The sequence below is a fragment of the Mercenaria mercenaria genome, chromosome 17, assembly GCF_021730395.1.
Source record: "Mercenaria mercenaria strain notata chromosome 17, MADL_Memer_1, whole genome shotgun sequence".
NCBI classification, from domain to species: Eukaryota; Metazoa; Mollusca; class Bivalvia; order Venerida; family Veneridae; genus Mercenaria; species Mercenaria mercenaria.
Genome location: NC_069377.1, coordinates 49,609,998 through 49,632,746, shown reverse-complemented (window position 1 = coordinate 49,632,746; position 22,749 = coordinate 49,609,998). Strand labels below are relative to the sequence as shown.

Here is a 22,749-nt window from a genome sequence, read left to right as displayed (position 1 = left end):
ACAGAGTGGACACAAAATGGAAGGCTCAAACCTTCGACCCTTAGTTGTGACCTTGACCTTGAGCTGGCATGGTTGACTCATAATTTCTGCACATCGTTTTGATGAGGTAATCATTTTACCCAAGTTTTATAAAATTCCTTCAAGGGGTTTAGGAGATATAGAGCGGACACGAAATGGAAGGCTCAAACCTTTGACCTTCAGTTGTGACCTTGACCTTGAGCCGACATGGCTGACTCATAATTTCTGCACATCGCCTTGATGAGGTGATCGTTTGACCCAAGTTTGATGAAAATCCTTCAAGGAGTTTAGGAGATATAGAGCGGACACAAAATGGAAGGCTCAAACCTTTGACCCTAAGTTGTGACCTTGACCTTGAGCCGGCATGACTGACTCATGTGCTTGCACATTGTCTTGATGAGGTGATCATTTGACCCAAATTTGATAAAATTCCTTGAAGGGGTTTAGGAGATATAGAGCGGACACAAAATGGAAGGCTCAAACCTTTGACCTTGAGTTGTGACCTTGACCTTGAGCCGACAAGGCTGACCCATGGGTTCTGCACATCGTCTTGATGAGGTGATCATTTGACCCAAGTTTCATGAAAATCCTTCAAGGAGTTTAGAAGATATAGAGCGGACACAAAATGGAAGGCTCAAAACCTTTGACCCTAAGTTGTGACCTTGACCTTGAGCCAGCATGGCTGACTCATGGGTTCTGCACATCGTCTTGATGAGGTGATCATTTGACCAAAGTTTTATAAAATTCCTTCAAGGGGTTTATGAGATATAGAGCGGACACAAAATGGCAGGCTCAAACCTTTGACCTCGAGTTGTGACCTTGACCTTGAACCGACAAGGCTGACTCAAGGGTTCTGCACATCATTTTGATGAGGTGATCATTTGACCCAAGTTTCATGAAAATCCTTCAAGGGGTTTAGGAGATATGGACCGGACACGACGGACGCAGACCATTCCTATAATCCCTCCGCCATGGCGGGGGATTAAAAAAAAATAATTCTGATTCTTATACACAGCATCCTTTCAAGGGCCTCTTTCATTTTGTAAAATTATAACAGAATTCCTTGAATTATTCCAAAGTTCTGCTCTAAACAAGAGTGTTAAGAGAAAATTAAATACAGGGAGACAATTAAACAAGAGGGCCATGATGGCCCTATATCGCTCACCTGTTATCATTGCACTTAAGGACAAGTCTTCAAGGTCAAAAGATCATAATAGAAATCAATCAAAAGAATTATGAGAAAATATAGTTGAAATTTTCTTTAAGTAACTTTAAAAACAAGATTTGAAAACTTTTTGTAGAGGTCCACTAGGCAATGCTACATGTCAAATATCTAAGCTCTTCTGGTTTATTTTTAGAAAATTTTGAAGATTTTTCTATGTACAATCAAGTAACCCCATGGGGCAGGGTCAATTTGACCCCAGGGGTCATGATTTGAATAAACTTTGTAAAAGTCTAATAGGCAATGCTACATGTCAAATATCTAAGATCTAGGCCTTCTGGTTTATTTTTAGAATTTTTTTTTAAGATTTTCCTATGTAAAATCAAGTGACCCCTAGGGCGGAGTCAATTTTGACCCCGGGGGACAAGGTTTGAACAAATTTTGTAGAGGTCCACTAGGCAATGCTACATGTCAAATATCTAGTCTCTAGGCCTTCTAGTTTATTTTTAGAAAATTTTTGAAGATTTTCCTATGTAAAATCAAGTGACCCCTGGGGCTGGGTCAATTTTGACCCAGGGGGTCATGATATGAACAAATTTTGTAGAGGTCCACTAGGTAATGCTACATGTGAAATATCTAAGCTCTAGGCCTTCTGGTTTATTTTTAGAAAACTTTTGAAGATTTTCTTATGTAAAGTCAAGTGACCCCTAGGGCGGGGTCAATTTTGACCCCCGGGTCATAATTTGAACAACTTTAGTAGAGGTCCAATAGGCAATGCTACATGTCAAATATCTAAGCTCTAGGGCTTCTGGTTTTTGAGAAGAAGATTTTTTAAATATTTTCCTATGTAAAATCAAGTGACCCCTGGGGCGGGGTCAATTTTGACCCCGGGGGCCATGATTTGAACAAATTTTGTAGAGGTCCACTAGGCAATGCTACATGTGAAATATCTAAGCTCTAGGCCTTCTGGTTTATTTTTAGAAATTTTTTGAAGATTTTCCTATGTAAAATCAAGTGACCCTGGGGCGGGGTCAATTTTGACCCCAGGGTCATGATTTGAACAATTTTAGTAGAGGTCCACTAGGCAATGCTACATGTCAAATATCTAAGCTCTAGGGCTTCTGGTTTTTGAGAAGAAGATTTTTTAAGATTTTCTTTTGTAAAATCAAGTGACCCCTGGGGCGGGGTCAATTTTGACCCCGGGGTCATGATTTGAACAAACTTGGTAGAGGTCCACTAGGCAATGCTTCACACCAAATATCTAAGCTCTAGGGCTTCTGGTTTTTGAGAAGAAGATTTTTAAAGTTTTTCCTTTCGGTTGCCATGGCAACCAGTGTTCTGCATGGAATTCAATTCTTTGAACAATTTTGAAAGGGGGCCATCCAAGGAACATCCCTGTGAAGTTTCATCAAAATTGGCCTGTTGGTTTAGGAGGAGATGTTGTTTAAAGGAAAGTGTGGACGGACGTACAACGGACGGACGTACAACGGACGGACGTACAACGGACGGTGAGCGATCACAATACCTCACCCTGAGCACTTTGTGCTCAGGTGAGCTAAAAAGCACAAGAAAGTACTTTTGGTTCTTGTACATTTACACTTCTTCTCTATGGTCCCTCTGTCATTGCAATAGTTATAATAGAATCTCTAAAACAGTTTTTATTGCTCCAATAAAGTGTAATGAGTAAATTAAATAAAGGGTGTTACCTTAAAAAAATTAAGCAAGATAGTTCTTGTACACTTCACTTTCCCTCAAAGGCCAATGCCATTGTGTAAAGTTTTATTCTTTAAAAGGTTTGGTTTAATGCTCCAGAGAAGGTGCTATGAGTAACATTATACAGGTAGATACTACAAGATGAAAGAAAGATTGTGGTTTATGCACACGGCACTTCCTCTAAATGGCCTTTGTCATTGTTAAAACAAATGCCCTTTAACAGTTTTGCAGTTATACTCCACACAACTGTTATAACTGGACACTTTTGCCATATCCCCCTTAGCTTTTCAGGGGGAGTGGGTGGGGAGGGGGGATAATTATGTAAAGGCAAAGAAAGTGTAATCCATATTAAAGTAGTTCTTTAGACCTAATTAATGTTCATTCAAAAACTTTCAAACCTGCCCTCCAGTTAGTAACATGAGTTTATCAAACTGAAAGAAATTCTGCGACGAAGGTTGGTGTATTGAGGCTATAACTGACTTGCTGCATTCTGCTGCATACGTCTTCAACAGTGATATCAAACTGGTGGTCGTGCTGGAGTCTAAACCAGTAGTTGGTTCCTGTAAAGTATCGAAAACATATACATAATGCTGTTTTTATACTGTATGCAAACAGTTATTGACTCTTCTTTAATGCCATTTGAAAAGCAATGTAAAATGACTTAAACAAGTAACAGGAATAGATTTTAACTTGGCACAACTCTAGATTCATTTCAAAACATTGCTTTCGATTGTAATCAGTAAGTTCTAGGCAGTATTTAAAATATAGTAAAGCACTGATTGCTCAAAGCCACAAAAGGATGAACAAAATGAGTTATCAAGGGTACTGAGCACTCCAAACATAGACAATATATGGAAAACTGCTGGGACTATATAAATTACTCATGTTTGACCTAGTGTTTCAGCCATTGATGCTTGATTAAGCAGTGTTTCACTGTATTAAGAAAAGCTGTCTAGTGTGCTAGTCACACAGATTGTTTTTAGTTTAAAACAGAAGGAATCTATTTACCTTAATCATACGCCTTAGATATAAGTGTCTACCTACTCCTAGGCCAAAAATGTATTTAATAAAAAGAAGTTTAAAATGACCTAAAAGCAACCCACATCAAGAAATATAATGTCTGGGTCCTGTATTAATTCACAAGCAATACTGGCTCTCTTCATCTCCCCTCCAGATAGTCCAGGTGTGAAAATACCTCCCATCTCTGTAAAATTATAAAAATAAGAAATAAAAAATCTGGTGCATCTAGGATTTTTAACAGGTTATGACTAAATCTTGTTAACTTATTTTTTTTTTTCAAGATTTACCCCTACTAAGGCAGACAGAAAAAGGTCAGATTTAAGACAGAATCAAAACATATTAACAACAGCAGAAATTGTTTCAACAAAATTTAAATGTCTACGTTTATGTTTACTAGCACCTACAACTGTCCTGATGGGGGACACATCTAAAAGAATGCTGATTACTTTAGGTTTTGAAGGATAGTGCAGGATACAGAAAACTCTCTTATTCAACAAGCTTCTACTAATATTCTAACATGCCAGGGCAAAAAAGCGAGTACTTGTATACTGACTTACCTGTATCTAGACATTTGTTTAAATCTAATGCATCTATTACAGACTGGAGTCTCACTTTTTTTTCTTCAACTGACAATTCATCTGGTAATCTTATCATTGCTGTAAACTGTAATATATTCAGGCAATCATATTTTAACTTTTACCCTGCTGAATTTCTAAAATGGACTGGTCCATCATTCAATTTGGGCAATACCATTTATTATTTCAAGGAATGTTTGCAGAAAATTTACTGATTGAATAGCGAACAGTACAGACCATGATCAGGCTGATCTTGGTCTGCACTGGTCACAAAGGCAGAAATATTCCCCGCCAGCAGGCTAAAGGTAAAGTCTATCACTTAAAACATGGGCAAACTGCTGATGCTTATTAAAGAAAGAAATCTCAAATTAAACGAACAATCAATTAAGTTCAGTTGGAGACAATTCAAACCTACATGTATACATTTAAAATTACAGCCAGAACAATTCTCAGTCTGAGATCTCAATTAAAGCAGAATCAGAGTCTGGGTTATAAAACTGTGTTTGGTGACTGGTTTCAAATCTCTAGTATTTGATTGGTTTATTTCGAATTCAGTTTTGAATCTAACCAATGACAAAGTGGAATGCTGAGACTGGTCTCCAAACTCAGTTTTAACCTTTACCCTGCTAAATTTTTAAAATGGACTAGTCCATCATTCAACTTGGGCAGCACCACTTATCGTTCAAAGGGGTGTTCACTGAAAATTTACTAACTGAATAGCGAACAGTGTAGACCATGATCAGCCTGCATGGATGTGCTGCCTGATCTTAGTCTGCACTGGTCGCAAAGGCAAAATCACTTGCCGCTAGCTGAACCTGAGGCTAAAAAACTTTGTTTGGAGACAAGTTGCAGAATGTAGCTTTGCTTTTGGCCAATCTCAAATTTATGCCCATAGATAAATTATACAGAATTACTATATCTCACCATTGTTGTTTTAACATAATGTAAACTTCTTCAAAACTGTCTTTTACCTCCAAGGTTTCTTTTAAAGTCAAATTTGAAAAGAAGTAGTCCTGTTGCAGAACATAGCACATTCTTCTTCGTAATGATTTATTCAAAGGCATATTCCCCACACAGATTTCACCACTATATGAAATGCGTCCATTCAGGGTATTTAGCAGTGTAGTTTTTCCAGCTCCTGAAAAATATTGACAAACTTCTGTGAAATCAGGCCTTAAATTTCATGATTCGTGCTAAAAAAGACATTTTGCTGGAACATGCATTCAAAGTTTTAAAGCCTGGAAGAAGATGGGAATTTCATGTGTTCATTAGCAAATTTAGGAATTAATTTCAGGGACTGACTTTTACAATAAAATCCATTCACCTTGTGTACTATATCATTTTTCTGTTATACAGAAATATTTGTTTATATTATGTATAATTATGGCTTTGTTTTTCAAAGCCAATCTTGCAATTGTCTTAACTATATATGTCCAATTTTATGTCATTGCTTAAAGTGACTCGTTCACACATTTTACACAAATAAACCATAAATATGGGAACTGTGAAAGAGACCAGTAGTACAAACTTACTGACATAATATTTTTGCAATGTATCCTAATAAATGACCAAATATATTGTCCAGAATGGAGTAATTGTTGGGAGTGCTTTGGAAATAATAGAGATATCAACAATTTCTTGCCATTATTCCAATATCTATTACTTATCCCTTACTCTGCTGAATTTCTATAATGAACTTATCCATCTTTCAATTGGGACAGTACCATTAACTGTTAAAAGGGGTGTGTACCAAAAAGATACTGACTGAATGGCGAACAGTGCATATCATGATCAGACTGCATGGATGTGCAGGCTGATCATGATCTACACTGGTCGCAAAGGCAGAATCAATCGTGTCCAGCATGATAAGGTTTGTTTTCATTCACTTTATTGTTTTTCAGTGTCATATATATATTTATGCTAAACTTCTCAATTTATTTCCATCAACCAGTTCATTAGAAGAAAGAGTTTTCTATTTTTAGCTGTAGCTGCCCCTAAAGGGGGCCAAGTGCTCCATTTTGAATAAATTTGAGAATGGACCTAAAAATGAACTGTTTAAAAGTTACTTTTCTATTTTAACCTCAAGCGGCCCCTATAAGGGGGCAAGTGTCCCTTTGAAAAACAAGAGGACCATGATGGTCCTGAATCGCTCACCTGTCCCTACATGACCCAGTTTTGAACTTAGTATGACGACTTTTTTTCTATTAATTGACATAGTGACCTAGTTTTTGAGCTCATGTGACCCAGTTTTGAACTTGACCTAGATATCACCAAGATAAAAATTCTGACCAATTTTCATGAAGATCCATTGAAAAATTTGGCCTCTAGAGAGGTCACAAGGTTTTTCTATTATTTGATCTAATGACCTAGTTTTTGAAGGCAGGTGACCCAGTTTTGAACTTGACCTAGATATCATCAAGGTGAACATTCTCACCAATTTTCATGAAGATCTCATGAAATATATGGCCTCTAGAGAGGTCACAAGGTTTTTCTATTTTTAGACCTACTGACCTAGTTTTTGACCGCACGTGACCCAGTTTCGAATTTGAACTAGATATCATCAAGGTGAACATCCTGACCAATTTTCATGAAGATCCATGAAAAATATGGCCACTAGAGAGGTCAAAAGGTTTTTCTATTTTTAGACCTACTGACCTAGTTTTTGACCGCAGTTGACCCAGTTTCCAATTTGACCTAGATATCATCAAGATGAACATTCAGACTAACTTTCATACAGATCCCATAAAAAATATGGCCTCTAGAGAGGTCACAAGGTTTTTCTATTATTTGACCTAATGACCTAGTTTTTGATGGCACGTGACCCAGTTTAGAACTTGAACTAGATATCATCAAGATGAACATTCTGACCAATTTTCATGAAGATCCATTGAAAAGTATGGCCTCTAGAGAGGTCACAAGGTTTTTCTATTTTTAGACCTACTGACCTAGTTTTTGACCACAGTTGACCCAGTTTCGAACTTGACCTAGATATCATCAAGATGAACATCATGAGTGGTCACAAGCAAAAGTTCACACACACATGGACACATGGACGCCGCGTGATCACAAAAGCTCACCTTGTCACTTTGTGACAGGTGAGCTAAAAATGGGAAAAACACCCTATAATGGTGCTACAGAGTTGTGTGTGTGTGGTTTAACATCTTTTTCCACAATTTTTCAGTCCTATAAACGACAGTGTCTACTTGTAGAGTACAATGCCAAACTTGATAGTGCTGCATCACTGGAAAATCATGCCGTAGATACGTAACATGATATCCCACCAAGTCACATTATACTGACAAGGGCTGACAAGTCCTAGCACTATCCTCTTAAAGCTGAGCGCCAAGCGAGAAAGCTACTAACTAGTATTATTTTTCACATCTTTGGTATTACGCAACCAGGGATCAAACCCACGACCTCCCGCACTCGAAGCAGGTGCTCTAGCCCTAGGCTACCGAGGCGGTCTGCTACAGTCTCAGTTAGTTTGATGAAGATCTATCAAGCTGTTTACGAGAAGAAGTTTTCAAAGTGTTTCACTGTATATCTCCAACATGAACAATAGATAAATAGACAGCATCCTCAGCTTCTCTTCTTTTATGCATGGCTTCAGATACAGATTAACTTGTTCTCCATAGTAACTGGTAACTTCCTCACATGAACCTGAGAGGGGTTGACAAATGGTTTTAAAAGTAAAAGTTGTAGACAAGTTGCTACAACTCATGATGGTTGAACCATCACTTCTCCATTGGAACATATTTCACATTTTATACTTGTCAAAGCAGTCATATTTTATCACACAGTTTAACAAGAAAGATCAATTGTACAATTACCACTGGGTGCCATAATAGCCAGCAGTTCGCCAGGTGCCACTGTGCCACTGACATTGTGTAAAATCTCTTTCCCTCCAATCTTAACAGACACATTTGACCATTGCAATGCCATATCTGAAAATTTACAACAACAAAAACAGTTACTTAATATATTCAATTGCAGTCATGTTTTTGAGACAAAAATATAATACTTTAAAACTAAAACAGCATATGCTGGAAGTCATAAGGGAGTGAGTAAAATGCCCAAGTTATCAAGAGATTCAAGTAACCAACATAATAGGAAATTTAAGAAAAAGCAGACAAGGACAACATGAATTATTCAAGTCAGCCCTAGTATCAGTGCCCAAGTTATCACTGTAGTTCTAATTCTTATTTTTTACCAAATGCCCAAGGTCAACAGTGTATTTATCTTATTAAATGTTTGTCTATGTATGTCTCATTCTTGCATACATTTTACATATATCACACTTTTACAAAAATAAACATACCATATTAAAAAAATCAAGGCAAGAATCACCCTTCAGCAGAATATTAAGAGAGTAATAAAAGCATAAAATCATACACGTATCAACATTTTAAAACAAGAGTGCCAGACTGTCACAAAATTATAGGCCCGTCGGATGAACAAGGCTAAATTTGCAGTTTTTCGAGTAATTCAAGGGCCATAATCCGAGAGTGCCTGGGGCGATTTGCGTGGTTATCGAACTTGGCCGAGATATTATCCCCACAAACATTGTCAGCAAGTTTGGTGAAGATTGGATGAAAACTGTTCAACTTTGAGAGTGGACAAGGCTAAATTCGCAGTTTTTCGTGTAATTCAAGGGCCATTAATCCAAGAGTGCCTGGGGCAATTTGAGTGGTTATCGAACTTGGCTGAAATATTATGCCCACAAACATTGTCAGCAAGTTTGGTGAAGATCGGATGAAAACTGTTCGACTTAGAGAGCGGACATGCTTTGGACGCTGACTGCTCCCCACCTGCCGCCCGCCACGGGTGTTCAAATAATACGCACCGCTCTTACAGAGACAGGATTATAAAAATACAAACAGTATTCAATGGTACTAAAGTCATAATATTACTTTGTACAAGTAGTATATAAACTTCCTGTTAAAAGTTACTGAAACTATTAAATAATTAAATCATTGAGGTACATGTTTTTCAGTAACTTATACTAATATAGTTCAAAAGCATCTCATGATCTGCACAGACAAGTTTGCATTTATAAAGAAAGACCTATTTTTCATCTGTTTTAAATGGAATTTTCATGGTTTATGTTGGTTGGCTGCCGTTTTTGTTTCACTGTGGATCTATACCTGACATCTGTTAGCAATTTCAAGGAGAATTTAGGAACTTGTTTGATGTTTTTCAGTGGTTTATTGAAATATAACAAAGCAGCAATCAATTATATTTAAAACTTTCACTGTTTAACCCTTACCATGCTAAATTTCTATAATGACCTTGTCTATCTTCCAATTTGGACAGTACCATTATTTGTTAAAAGGGATGCTTACCAAAACGGTACTTGCTGATTAACGAACAGTGCAGATCATGATATTTTTTAATATTTTCCAAGTAAATCTATGTAAAACCAGTGAATGCAAGGAGGGGGCTAATTTTTACACCACAGACATAATTTGAACAAACTTGGTAGAAGAATACATACAAAATAACTAAGCTGTGGGCCTCAAGGTTTAAGATAAGTATTTTCCAATACAAATGTATAAGTATATGTAAAACCAGTGAACCCCAGGAAGGGGCTAATTTTTAACCTACAGACATCATTTGAACAAACTTGGTGGAATAATACTAAACTATTCTACATACCAAATAACTAAGCTCTGTGTCTGGCAGCTTCAGATAAGAAGATTTTTTGCAATGACAACCAGGAACGGAATTCTTTGAAACACTTTGATTTAGGGTCATCCATTGAAGGAACATCCAGATGTCAAGAAAACTGTGGATGAGCAGATGACAGACAGCGAGTGATCACAACAGCTCATCCCGAGCACTTTGTGCTCAGGTGAGATAAAATCCATTGAAACCATAAAAAATTAAAAGAAAATTTGTTTGTTTAATATGTAATACAGTGTTTTTCAATTGAGAACACCAAATCTTAAATATTGCATCAGTGTTTTACATGTAGGTGTCATTTTTGAAGAAGATCCAGTGTTCCTAATTTAACTTAAGTTTTCTCACAATAGAAACCATATAATACTAGACAGGAAATATGACTATTCAACAGCCTTGTCAACTGAATGAATACAAAACGAGGGCTGAGCGCGAAACTATTGTATCTTGTTCTTTATTTATATACAGTTACAATACTTTCGAGCTCAGCCCACGAAAAGTCGAAAAGGGGCATAATTTTGTAAAAAAGGGTTATGGAACCTTCACAGTGCTTATCAGCTCATAAAGTGAACAAGTGCGTGAAGTTTCAATCCTTTCCCATAAGTGGATAATGAAATACCAGCTTACATACAAAAACTTAACCAAAAACTGCTAAGTCTAAAAAGGGGCATAATTCTGAAAAAATTGCAAAGTAGAGTTATGGAACCTGTGTAATGTAGGTCAGTTTATCACAGTGAACAAGTGTGTGAAGTTTCAATCCATTCCCACAAGTCGTTACTGAGATACCAGCTTACATACAAAACCTTAACCAAGAATTTCTAAGTCGAAAAGGGGGCATAATTTCATAAAAAAGCAAAACAGAGTTATGGAACCTGTGTAATGTAGGTCAGTTTATCACAGTGAATAAGTGTGTGAAGTTTCAATCCATTCCCACAAGTCGTTACTGAGATACCAGCTTACATACAAAACCTTAACCAAGAATTTCTAAGTCGAAAAGGGGACATAATTTTGTAAAAAAGCAAAATAGAGTTATGGAACCTGTGCAATGTAAGTCAGTTTATCACAGTGAATAAGTGTGTGAAGTTTCAATCCATTCCCACAAGTGGTTACTGAGATACCAGCTTACATACAAAACCTTAACCAAATCGGGACGCCGACGCTTGGGTGAGTCCAATAGGTCTACTATTCTATGAATAGTCGAGCTAAAAAGCTAAATTTTAAATGATACAATTGAACTTCTTTCTGCTCTTCTACAACAATGACTAAATTCTAAATTGTTATCATTATAAGTGGGAGAGCTGGACCTAAGTCTGGGTAGGATGTGTGGTAGTGCAAAACGTATTTCATTTCATAGGGTTTAGTCTTTTTTTATAATTTAATTTTGTTCATGTTTTTTTAAACAGACGAACTTAATGTAAGGGAAGAGAGAGTGATATCTGATGAGGCTACGGATCCATGGTAATGTAGTTTAAAAGGATTCACCGAAAAAAAGTCACACTCCCAATCTCCGGACGTCGATCTAAAAATTTCCTTCCGTAAATACTGTGTGCTAAAACAATCTACATTTCTGAAACTTTACTTAAAGTAATTTACATAAGCCTCTAAATATTGAAATCTATTTGCATATGTTACGAGGAAAATATAGAGAGTGCGTCAGCAATTAATTCATTTTTAGCGCTCAGAGTTCAGGATTTTTGTTTACAGTATGTATTTCAAGTCGTGAAACGTGAGATTCTGAGCTATTTTCATATTAACATCCGATAAATTGATGAATTTTGCACGGCGACATCGAATAAAAATGGCGGCATCCATAACGTTTTCAGTGGCAGCACCTATGAGTTTAATCGGGAGAGTCGTATTGAATGAATAAGACAGGTTACCCTTTTAAGGAGCAGAAATGGACAGGAAATAATAGTTCCCGCTGTAAATACACTTTTGACTTATATTGACCCGAAAAGAGACTGGATTAGCCCTTCCGCAAACAGAATATCAGTTATTGTAAATGTTATGTTATTTGTAAATGTCTTGCCGACTCAAAATAAATCTTATCTTATCTGTCATGAAACGCATGTGCTTCTTTCCCGCCAAAATTATAATAACGTACCCACAACGTAATTATTTTCGCAAGCGTGCACAATCGATCTCATTTCAAATTTACCAAAAGTATCCTAAGATGTTAAACAAGAGGTTCTTACAGTTTTGTATATAGATTTTTTGGGGGGTTTAACACATTTTTTTTCTCTTTAGAACAGACAGCAACATTGCAGCAGTCGACTTTGTGCACATGGATAGTTTCTTTTTCACGACGCTTTCTATAAAAGATAGGTTCTTATTTGCAACATAATTACTGAAATGTATGAGCAATATAACATTTTACATCTAGAAAAATATTATAATGGTCTGACATCAGTATGGTATTTCGCGCTTTGAAAATTCACTTTTTGCACTCGTCGGCAACATGAAACTAATTTTGTAAGCTTGTCAATGCAGCAATCATCAGTCATCTAGTATATTTTTTCACACCTTGTGATGCAAACACACTAGCTGATGTACATGTAATTATCAGCCAGTGATAGAAATTGGGGGGGGGGGGGGGGGTTAATTGAAAGTAATAGACGTTTGGGGCTTAATTGAAAGTGTTGTGCTGTCAGGTGAATGCAGTTTGAGTTAATGTTCTGCAACTGATCGGAACTTATAAAAAAAAATATTCTGTTCAGTAGGCAAATAAAAAAATTCGGAGCGCAGTGATTTTCGGGGGTCAGTCGGGAGACAGCCAACAAACCTAATTTTAATTTTGGCCCTAGTAATTAAGTGTGAACAGGTCAATTTTCCATTTAACCTTTACCCTGCTAAATTTCTAAAATGGACTGTTCCATCATTTAATTTGGGCAATACCATTTATTATTTGAAGGGGTTTTCACTGAAAATTTACTGACTGAATAGCGAACAGTGTAGACCATGATCAGCCTGCACGGACATGCAGGCTGATCTTGGTCTGCACTGGTCGCTAAGGCAGAATCACTTGACGCCAGCACGCTAAATGTTAAAATAAATAATAATAATAATAAAGTCTTTATTTAACGAGGCAACACAGTTGGGTGTACCCAGTCTTCCCTGTGAGCCTCAAATAAAAAACACTCCAGACAAATGGAGGCGTCCATTTTTGTCAAAGTGATTAAAGGGACATCACTCTTAAATAAATGACGTTGTTGTAAAAGATCTCTGTGAAGTATGATTTTTTTATGTGTCTCTATTTAGTGAAGGTTTAAGCTGCCTTATAAACATTATTTCTCATTGTTTTCTACGTAAGCGAACATACTGGCATTTGTGCGGGACTTAAGTTCCTGAAATATAATAAAAAATTTCCATTTTTCAAAATGTTTACGGACAGTATTATGAGTATAGTCAGTAGAAAACAATGAGAAATAATGTTTGATTCAGGATTTCCAAAAAAATGTGACCGTAAAAAAATATTGGAATGCCCGCTTTCACTTTTTAAACCTAGCTTATTGTGTTGCTTGTAGGGTATCTTAAATACTGTATGATTTTTTAGACAGGAAAGTGTGCAGATTGGAAATTATACACAGGGATTGAATTTAACTTTTTTTCCCACTAGCAAATTTTTGCTAGTGTCATTTTTTTCCACTAGCAAAATGATGGGTTCCACTAGCAATTATTTTAAAGCTGTTTAAGTGCTAAATTTATTAACTTGTTGTTTTGTTGTTTGGTTTCATTTAAAAGTTCATGGTCCGGACCGACCGGGGACTTTCTGGTTTTGAAAGTACATACGAACCAAAGTACTCAATGATTCTTTGGACTTTTGGCTAGACGTTGAAGTTTTAAGTGATGCTCCAGACCAAGTATGACAAAGATCCACCAAGCTGTTCATGAGACGTTGTATAAAGGCATTTCTAGTTTTAGCTCTAGCAGCCCCTAAAAGGGGTCAAATGTCCCAGCTGAACAAAGTTGGCTGCGGGCCTAATAAAGATGCTACAAATCAAGTTTGATTAGAAAATTTAGAATACATGAGAAAAAATCAATTAAAGGATTTTTTTATTTATTATTTTTATTTATTTCTAAAATAAAAAGTGAAGGTCAAGCAAAACATACAATTGTTATTATTTCAATATTTCTGTTTCATAAGCAAATTTTGACCGCATAAGCAAAGTTTGACCGTAGTTATATCACATAGATAAACTGTATGCAACGTACCTTCATTTCAGTCGATCCCTAATGCAGCGTTTTTCAAAGTGAAAGTATGTACCATGACATTGTATTTGAATGGGTCTAAAATTTCATTTTCATTTTTTTACTGAATGGCTGCGTAATCTCCTTAAAGAAACTAGGGAAATCTTCCTTTCTCATGTTTCTTGTAGATAAATAAGTCATATTAAAGTAAATCAAGTACTTGTGGCAGAAAAAATGCAATTAGCTGCGGTCACTTTTGCACAAAAAAACCTAGATATGTCCTAAAAACAACCTTAATTCCCAAACCATATATGCAAAAACCTGAAAAATGTGTTAATGTTATGTGTCAAAATCTAGGACATGACTGTAACACCCTATAAATCTTTATTACTAAATTTTATGGTCAAAAGCACAATTGATTTGTCATTCATACACATACAAGTGTCCAAAAACATAATTTTCATCTTGTAATCAAAACTAACAAAAAAGTGGTGGCTGTTGCTATGAACAGGCTATAACAGATCAATTAATTCCATCTTTTTCACATTTCATCACTTACAAAATTATTAAAAAACATCCTTACTGTGAAAAGAGTGGTGACTTTAATGACAAAAATTAGTTACCTGAATGAATAATGCTGAATTCTTGCATAAAAACTACTTTTTTCGCTGGATCCGCCCATGTATTAACGGGAGAAAAATCGTGTGCAAACAAGGCAATTCACGTGCTGTTAATACCCGATTTTTATTTTTGAAATGCTTTGCCAGGGATATGTGTATGTATTTTTACGCACACTGATATTTGGCATCTGCGTCTTGTTTCTTCCTTAACAACCTCATCCTGTAGCATTATAAATACAATGTAATCCATAGTATGTTTAGCTGTATCTGTTTCCAACCCCAAACGTACTACCCCCATCAATGTACGCCCTAGCTTCTCTTAGAGTTCACACCCTTTACAAAGCGTCTGTTCAGTTATTGTAAATAACTGTGAATAAATAAGTATCGCGTGTAACTTGTGCTATTGTTCGTTTTTAGGTATTATTTTTATGATTTTGGTAAGTATCAGTCGGTATGTTTTTATCTAATTTCTCGAAGAATTTATATAAACAGCTTGGAAACTTGACAATACGTTCGTACTTATCCGTACTCCAACTGCGTGTCCATACTCAATATAACTCGAATGTAAAGTTATTATTCTTGAAATTGTGATCGAGTCCACCAAATTGTGAAATGATATGAACAATTATTGGTAATTTTATGTTTGTAATAATGAGAGATAAAAAAATCGCTTAAAAACCTTTTGATAGCGTTGTTTATTTCCGGGCCCTGGATAAGGATATTTAAAACATGTTTACCGTTTCCAAGAACAACTGGAATGGTAAATAAACAAGAGCACCGCCTTGCGGGTGCTGACGCTCATCTGATTTTTTTTGTGTAATAGAAATATTGTCCTACCCATGATTTTCTAAGTCTAAAAAGGGCCATCATTCTTGCAAAAAGCAGGATAGAGTTATGTTTCTTGATGTTCAGTGTCCACTTATGATGGTGAAAAACTGTTGCAAGTTTTAAAGCAATAGCTTTGATAGTTTATGAGAAAAGTTGACTTAAACATAATACTCAACCAAGAAAATGATTTTCTAAGTCCAAAAGGGGCAATAATTATTGCAAAAAGCAGGATGGAGTTATGTTGCTTGCTGTACAGGGTCAGCTTATGATGGTCAACAAGTGTTGCAAGTTTCAAAGCAATAGCTTTTGTAGTTTAAGAGAAAAAGTTGACCAAAACATAAAACTTAACCAAGAAATCTGATATTTTCTAAGTCCAAAAGGGGCCATAAATCTTGCAAAAAGCAGGATGGAGTTATGTTTCTTGCTGTACAGGGTCAACTTATGATGGTGAACAAGTGTTGCAAGTTTTAAAGCAATAGCTTTGATAGTTTAGGATAAAAGCTGACCTAAACATAAAACTTAACCAAGAAAACTGATTTTCTAAGTCCAAAAGGGGCAATAAATCTTGCAAAAAGCAAGATGGAGTTATGTTTCTTGATGTACAGGGTCTGCTTATGATGGTGAACAAGTATTCCAAGTTTCAAAGCAATAGCTTTGATAGTTTAGGAGAAAAGTTGACCTAAACATAAAACTTAACCAAGAAATCTGATATTTTCTAAGTACAAAAGGGGCCATAAATCTTGCAAAAAGCAAGATGGAGTTATGTTTCTTGCTGTACAGGGTCAGCTTATGATGGTGAACAAGTATTCCAAGTTTCAAAGCAATAGCTTTGATAGTTTAGGAGAAAAGCTGACCTAAACATAAAACTTAACCAGGCAACGCCGACGCAGACGCCGACGCCGACGCCGACAACCGCTCAAGTGATGACAATAACTCATCATTTTTTTTCAAAAAATCAGATGAGCTAAAAATGTACCGGAATCGTCAAGTCATCACGTATGAAAACAATACATAAATCGCCGTGAAATATATTTTTATGCAAGAATAGCGACAATACAAGTTTGTTTTGTGTATTAACATCTGAAGAAGCCCTTGGAATATGTTTGTGACCTCGACCTTCAGTCTCGGTCACAAACAATCCCGCGGGCTTCTGCAGACGTTAATACACAAAAAAACGTGTATTATCCCTACAATAATGCAGTTACTATTACTTACCCGGATACTGCTCCTATCCGGAATCTACTTCCTCACCAGTATGCTCTGATTTCATAAACCATATATAAATAATGTCTAGAAACAGTTTGAATATGACCAACCTTTCAGTATTTTAATATAATAGATGGCATGTCCATAATTAATTCTAAAATATTGTGAAATGAACAATGTTTTTGGAAATTTAACTTTTTTACAATGGGACGCTTGATTGACACTTACTTTTCCGTACCACTTGGGATGGAGTATTCCGGCCCTATATACCATTATAAACCCTTTGTTTACACTGGCTTCACCAAAAATAAAAGCATGCTTTACTGTTGTTAGTACATATATAAGACTATCCAAAGTGCTATAAAAATATTATACTTCTTTGGACTATCCAAGCCTTGTAGACTATCACTGGCCTTGATGGTATCTGGAATAACTGGTCTCAATCAATACGTATTAGACCTTCCTGATGGTATATTGCAGGTCATTCCAGAGTCTGCTTATACGAAACAAGAAATATCTTTAAAAATGATGGTCGGCGAATTGTAATAAGGAAAGAAGTTTATAAATTTTTCATCTAACATTCATCTTTCATCTAACATTTTTCAAATTGCAAAACTAAACACCGCACTTTAACAATTTAAATGGTTCTCTTTTAATTTTTCGCAAAGGTTTCGTAGGGTTGCAATTTTGTTTCGTTTATCCTTAGACGAATAATTACAGCAGTAGTTCGATGAAGATTCATAAAGCGGTTCATGAGAAGAGGTCATTAAACGTGTTTATATTTTTAGCTAAATTGGTCCCTATCCCTATTTGTAACAAAATAGCAGGAGACCTTACGATATTGTTACACATCGAGTTTGATAAAAATCCATTATATTTTAGTGGTTAATGCGAAGAAAGGCATATCTACTTTTAGCTATAGTGGTCCCTAATAGGGCCCAAGTTCCTATATAAATAAATTTGGAAGAGGACCTTATAATGATGCTCCAGACCAAGTATGACAAAGATCCACCAAGCTGTTCATGAGACGCTGTATAAAGGCATTTCTAGTTTTAGCTCTAGCAGCCCCTAAAAGGGGACAAATGTCCCAGCTGAACAAAGTTGGCTGCGGGCCTAATAAAGATGCTACAAATCAAGTTTGATTAGAATACATGAGAAAAAATCAATTACAGGATTTTTTTATTTATTATTTTTATTTATTTCTAAAATAAAAAGTGAAGGTCAAGCAAAACATACAATTGTTATTATTTCAATATTTCTGTTTCATAAGCAAATTTTGACCGCATAAGCAAAGTTTGACCGTAGTTATATCACATAGATAAACTGTATGCAACGTACCTTCATTTCAGTGTAAAATGAGATTCAGTCATTATATAGCATATATAATGAAACAGATTTCAACTGAGTTCAATACTTGCATACAATACTAAAAAAAAATATTCATATATAACAAATCAGTTAAATAATTTGTAACAAATATATCAAAGCAAACAAGTACTCATTTTAATATGCAAACTGAATAAGTCACAAAAGCAAGAAACCTTTTCATATACAGACGACAATTGTAACAAGGAAAATCTTTTAAAAAGCACTTCTCTACATAAAAGACTCTTATCACACCCTTATTCATGTGATACGCAGACCGTATTCAGCTCTTTCTTTAATTTGATATATGTTGGTATTTGAACAGGTTTTTATCATATTTATTAAACTTACTTATTATTTTGAGATATATCAATATTCTTGCTAAATATACTGAGCCAAAGTTGGCTTTAAAACTTTGAGCAGCGTCGTTTAGGATAAACGCCTTGTCTACATTTCACTCAGCGTAGCACAGTCAACAGTGTGAAAGAAATTGACACTCTCGTCCAATCAGGCAGAGTGTTGCATAAATCTTCCGTTTTGATAAATTATCTATAATGCGTTATCAATTAGTTTGATTGGCAAACTGAAGTCACGTGGCATAGGAAAACGAAAACGAATTTAGACGGCGTCGCCGAAAAAGAAAGAGTTCATATGGTATTGAGTTCTCGGATCATAACTTTATCATGACATCACAGTACATTAGGGGTTCTAACTGACCAATCAGAGAGCTGCATTTTCGAGTACCTGTCAGCTTCCACTTGGGAGAAGTATATTTACAATGAACATATAGTGACTTTAGAAATAAATATCACACTATTTTAGAAATCAAACTAAGATTTTTCACTGCACATGCCCCAGATGATGCTACAAACAACAAAACATTGAAGTTTCATTGAAATATTATACCGATTTAATACCTTTATTTTTGTTAAAAGTTTGAGATTTTACACAGGGAGTCTATGATAAAGTCCGAGTAAAATGTAATCATTACCAAAGTGAAATTAGTATCATTCCGCAATGCTTTTGACATGTTAAAATTGATGATATAATTTAGATTTCTTGATGGTATGAGGTATCTGTGAATCAAAGAGCTATAAAAATAAATGTATTTTATACTTCTTGCTACCATTACAAAGCAACGTTGATTCAACGTTGAACTTCAACGTTGAGTTTTGGTTGGATTGATTTTGAAAGTTGTAACAATGTTGAAGTTTCAATTATTATTCAACGTTGATTTTAAGGTTGAAATAACAATGATTCAACATTGCTTCAACGTTGATTTTACACTGAATATATGCAGGCTGAAGTCAACCAAGTATTATTTAATCTAGGTTGTAATATTGCTGATCGATTGTTAGATCCTGTACTGTCAATGATTGATATCTATATCTTGATAGTTGGTCGGGTACTCGAGTAACTACTAAATTGGGATTGGTTAGACGTTGAAATAACGTTGATGAATGGTTGAGGACTTATTCACTTCATATATTCATGATTTAAAAAATTTAAACTGCATCAAGTCCAAATTTATGTCCAGTCATGCTCATTTGAGATCATAATCGTCTGCAGCATTTTTCTGAAAGTAAAAAGTAATCTGGCTAATTACTGATAAAAAATCATTACAACTAAAATTCAAGTCTAATGAAATTTTCATTATTTGAAATGGCATTTATAGTTAACTTTGTATGTTTAATTTTCTAGTCAGGTTTACTAAATACTCTTCCACAGCCGTTATACATAGAAACAATAACTGTGTGTTATATTCAGAAATGCATCTCTAAATAATATCTGGTGTACTTACTAGTATAAGAAAGCATGAACAGACTTTCATTTTCCTTAAGACAGGTTAAAAAAAGAAAAGAAGCATTTGCAAACCTGAACTTCAGCATTTGCAAATTGCACAGAAATATCCGAAGCTGTAAAACATCACGTAACCAGCGACTATTTCATAACATGATTATCTGGCGGAAATCTATTTTTAGATCATGCATAGTCATTATATTAATCTCTATTCTACAGTATCAAATATTCAATGCACGAGTTAGTACTCTTTATGAAATTTTATTCGTTGTCAGCCTGCTGCTGATAACATGCATTTTACAATTGATTTGCGTAAAGACGTACAAACACACATTGACATAGAGGCTATTTGTAATGAATATACATGAGTCCAAGATGGCGGCGCCCTACTGGTATTCGGATGCCTTTGACAGTACCCTTGTATCCATTACCTGCTCAGTCAAGTGTGAAATGTTGACCATAAGTGTTCCTTCTCAAGAGAACGAAGAATAACAACATATACAATAACAATGGTAAGACTTAGAATATGAATTACACGACATTGCATAATAATATAAAAGATACAATTAAAATAACGAAATATAGAATAACAATAATGACTTTTACCATAAGAATGTCGAACATACAATAAGAATAACGACATATAAAATAACAATGGTAAGACTTAGAATATGAATGACACGACATTGAATAATAATATCAAAGATACAATAACAATAACGAAATATAAAATAACAATAATGACTTTTACCATAAGGATATCGAACATACAATAAGAATAACGACATACACAATAACAATAGTAAAATTTGGAATATGAATGACACGACATTGGTAAACAATAACAGACATACAACAATAATAAAATAGATTATATAATTTAGCAACGTTTGACATGCCATATGTAATTATATCTTAAATTATCATTTCTTAGTCACAGTGACATCATTGATAACACTATTTTAGAGGAGCATGAAAATATTTCATGACATCATAAAACGAATAACAATATAACTAACTATCAACGACCTAAAACTTCTAGAAAAGTGGGAGTTGGAGTGGGATATGGGGTTCAACCCCTCCAAGTGTCAAGTGAACCACGCCACTAGAAGGAAACATCCTATCCCTACCCAGTATATATTACCTACATGGAGTCCAACTTGAATCGGTCAGCTCAGCTAAATACCTAGGCGTGGATATCTCAAATGACCTATCATGGGACAATCACATAAACAGGTCAACCAAGAAAGCTAACCAAACCCTAGGATTCTTACGAAGAAACATAAAGGTCAAATCCCAACCCATTAAGACCATTGCTTACCAGACTCTAGTACGACCCCAGCTCGAATATACCTCCGAGGTATGGTCGCACCACACCAAAACTCAAATTGAAAGCGCCCAAAGGAGAGTCGCCCGTTGAATCAAGACCTACTACGGCCGTACTTCCAGTGTAACAGATATGCTACACTCCCTAAACCTTCGTCGACTGGATTTAAGGCGTATATATTCTAAGTTATCACTCTTCTATAAGATTCATCATGATCTGGTTGCTATCCCAATCGTAGATTACCTGACCCCAATGACCCGATGTGTCCGCTATGGCCATTCCCTAAGTTATAGGTTAATTACTGCAACCACTGACTATTACAAGTTTTCTTATTTTCCGAGAACAGTGTACCATTGGAACCAACTTCCCCCTAGTGTCGCCCACCTCCCTACCCTAGAGCAGTTCAGTGCTGAAGTTTGCAGCCTTGAACATGCCTCCCCCTAATTATCATGCAAACTCAAGTTTTAACCTTTTTATATCACCAAAGTTATTTTTAGTTTCTTCCACTCTAAATGTTTATCACTATATTCTTTCTCTTTTTGATTTTGACGCGCAAAACGTCTACGTTCCCACAAGGGGTTTGACGTCAATGGAAGATAGATAGATAGATAGATAGATAGATCACAGAATGAATGTCATATAAGGTCTTCACGAACATTTTAAGGAAATAATAAATCTGAATCTCCATGATATGCTAAACACAATGTTAAACATCTGTCGTTGATATAATCAACAATTTTTGACATTCTGGCACATTTCTATCAGGTCAGCCCAAAAGATATATCTTTCACATTTTACCAGGCTAGATAATCACAGTTACAATGAATTTTCCTTAGATAGATGACAATAATGTAGAAATTTAGAAAAGACTAGAATATGTCTGTAGGACACAGGGTATGTCCCCACTGGTACATTTGTCACAAATAAGGGGCAATAATTAAAGTATTTGCAATCTTAAGGGGTAAAGCATCAACAAACATTTTATATAAAGGATTCATTATTGTTCCTTCTCCTGAGAAGGAACACTTATGGTGAACATGTCACACTTGACTGAGCAGGTAATGGATACAAGGGTATCATCAAAGGCATCCGAATTCCAGTAGGGCGCCGCCATTTTGTACTCATGCATATTCATTACAATTAGCCTCTTTGCCAATGTGTTTTAACGCATCTTTAAGTCAATCTTAAGTGAAATACAACTACGTAATAACAGCCCTACAAAAAACAATAATATAGTTTAAACTATCT

The 22,749-nt window shown here is 35.6% G+C and overlaps 1 protein-coding gene across 1 annotated transcript in view; it reads right to left on the bottom strand.

Moving 5' to 3' along the window:
* LOC128550005 (uncharacterized) overlaps window positions 1–17,221 on the bottom strand; it is a 37,402-nt gene extending 20,181 nt beyond the window's left edge. Inside the window, exons 1-6 of the mRNA XM_053527832.1 lie at window positions 17,120–17,221; window positions 8,319–8,432; window positions 5,460–5,626; window positions 4,471–4,576; window positions 3,997–4,097; window positions 3,292–3,453 (exon numbers count right to left, since the gene is read on the bottom strand). Coding sequence (XP_053383807.1) covers window positions 3,292–3,453; window positions 3,997–4,097; window positions 4,471–4,576; window positions 5,460–5,626; window positions 8,319–8,430 — 648 coding nt within the window. The 5' untranslated portion in view covers window positions 8,431–8,432; window positions 17,120–17,221. The remainder of the gene's footprint in view (window positions 1–3,291; window positions 3,454–3,996; window positions 4,098–4,470; window positions 4,577–5,459; window positions 5,627–8,318; window positions 8,433–17,119) is intronic.
* Between the last annotated feature and the right edge of the window lie 5,528 nt (window positions 17,222–22,749).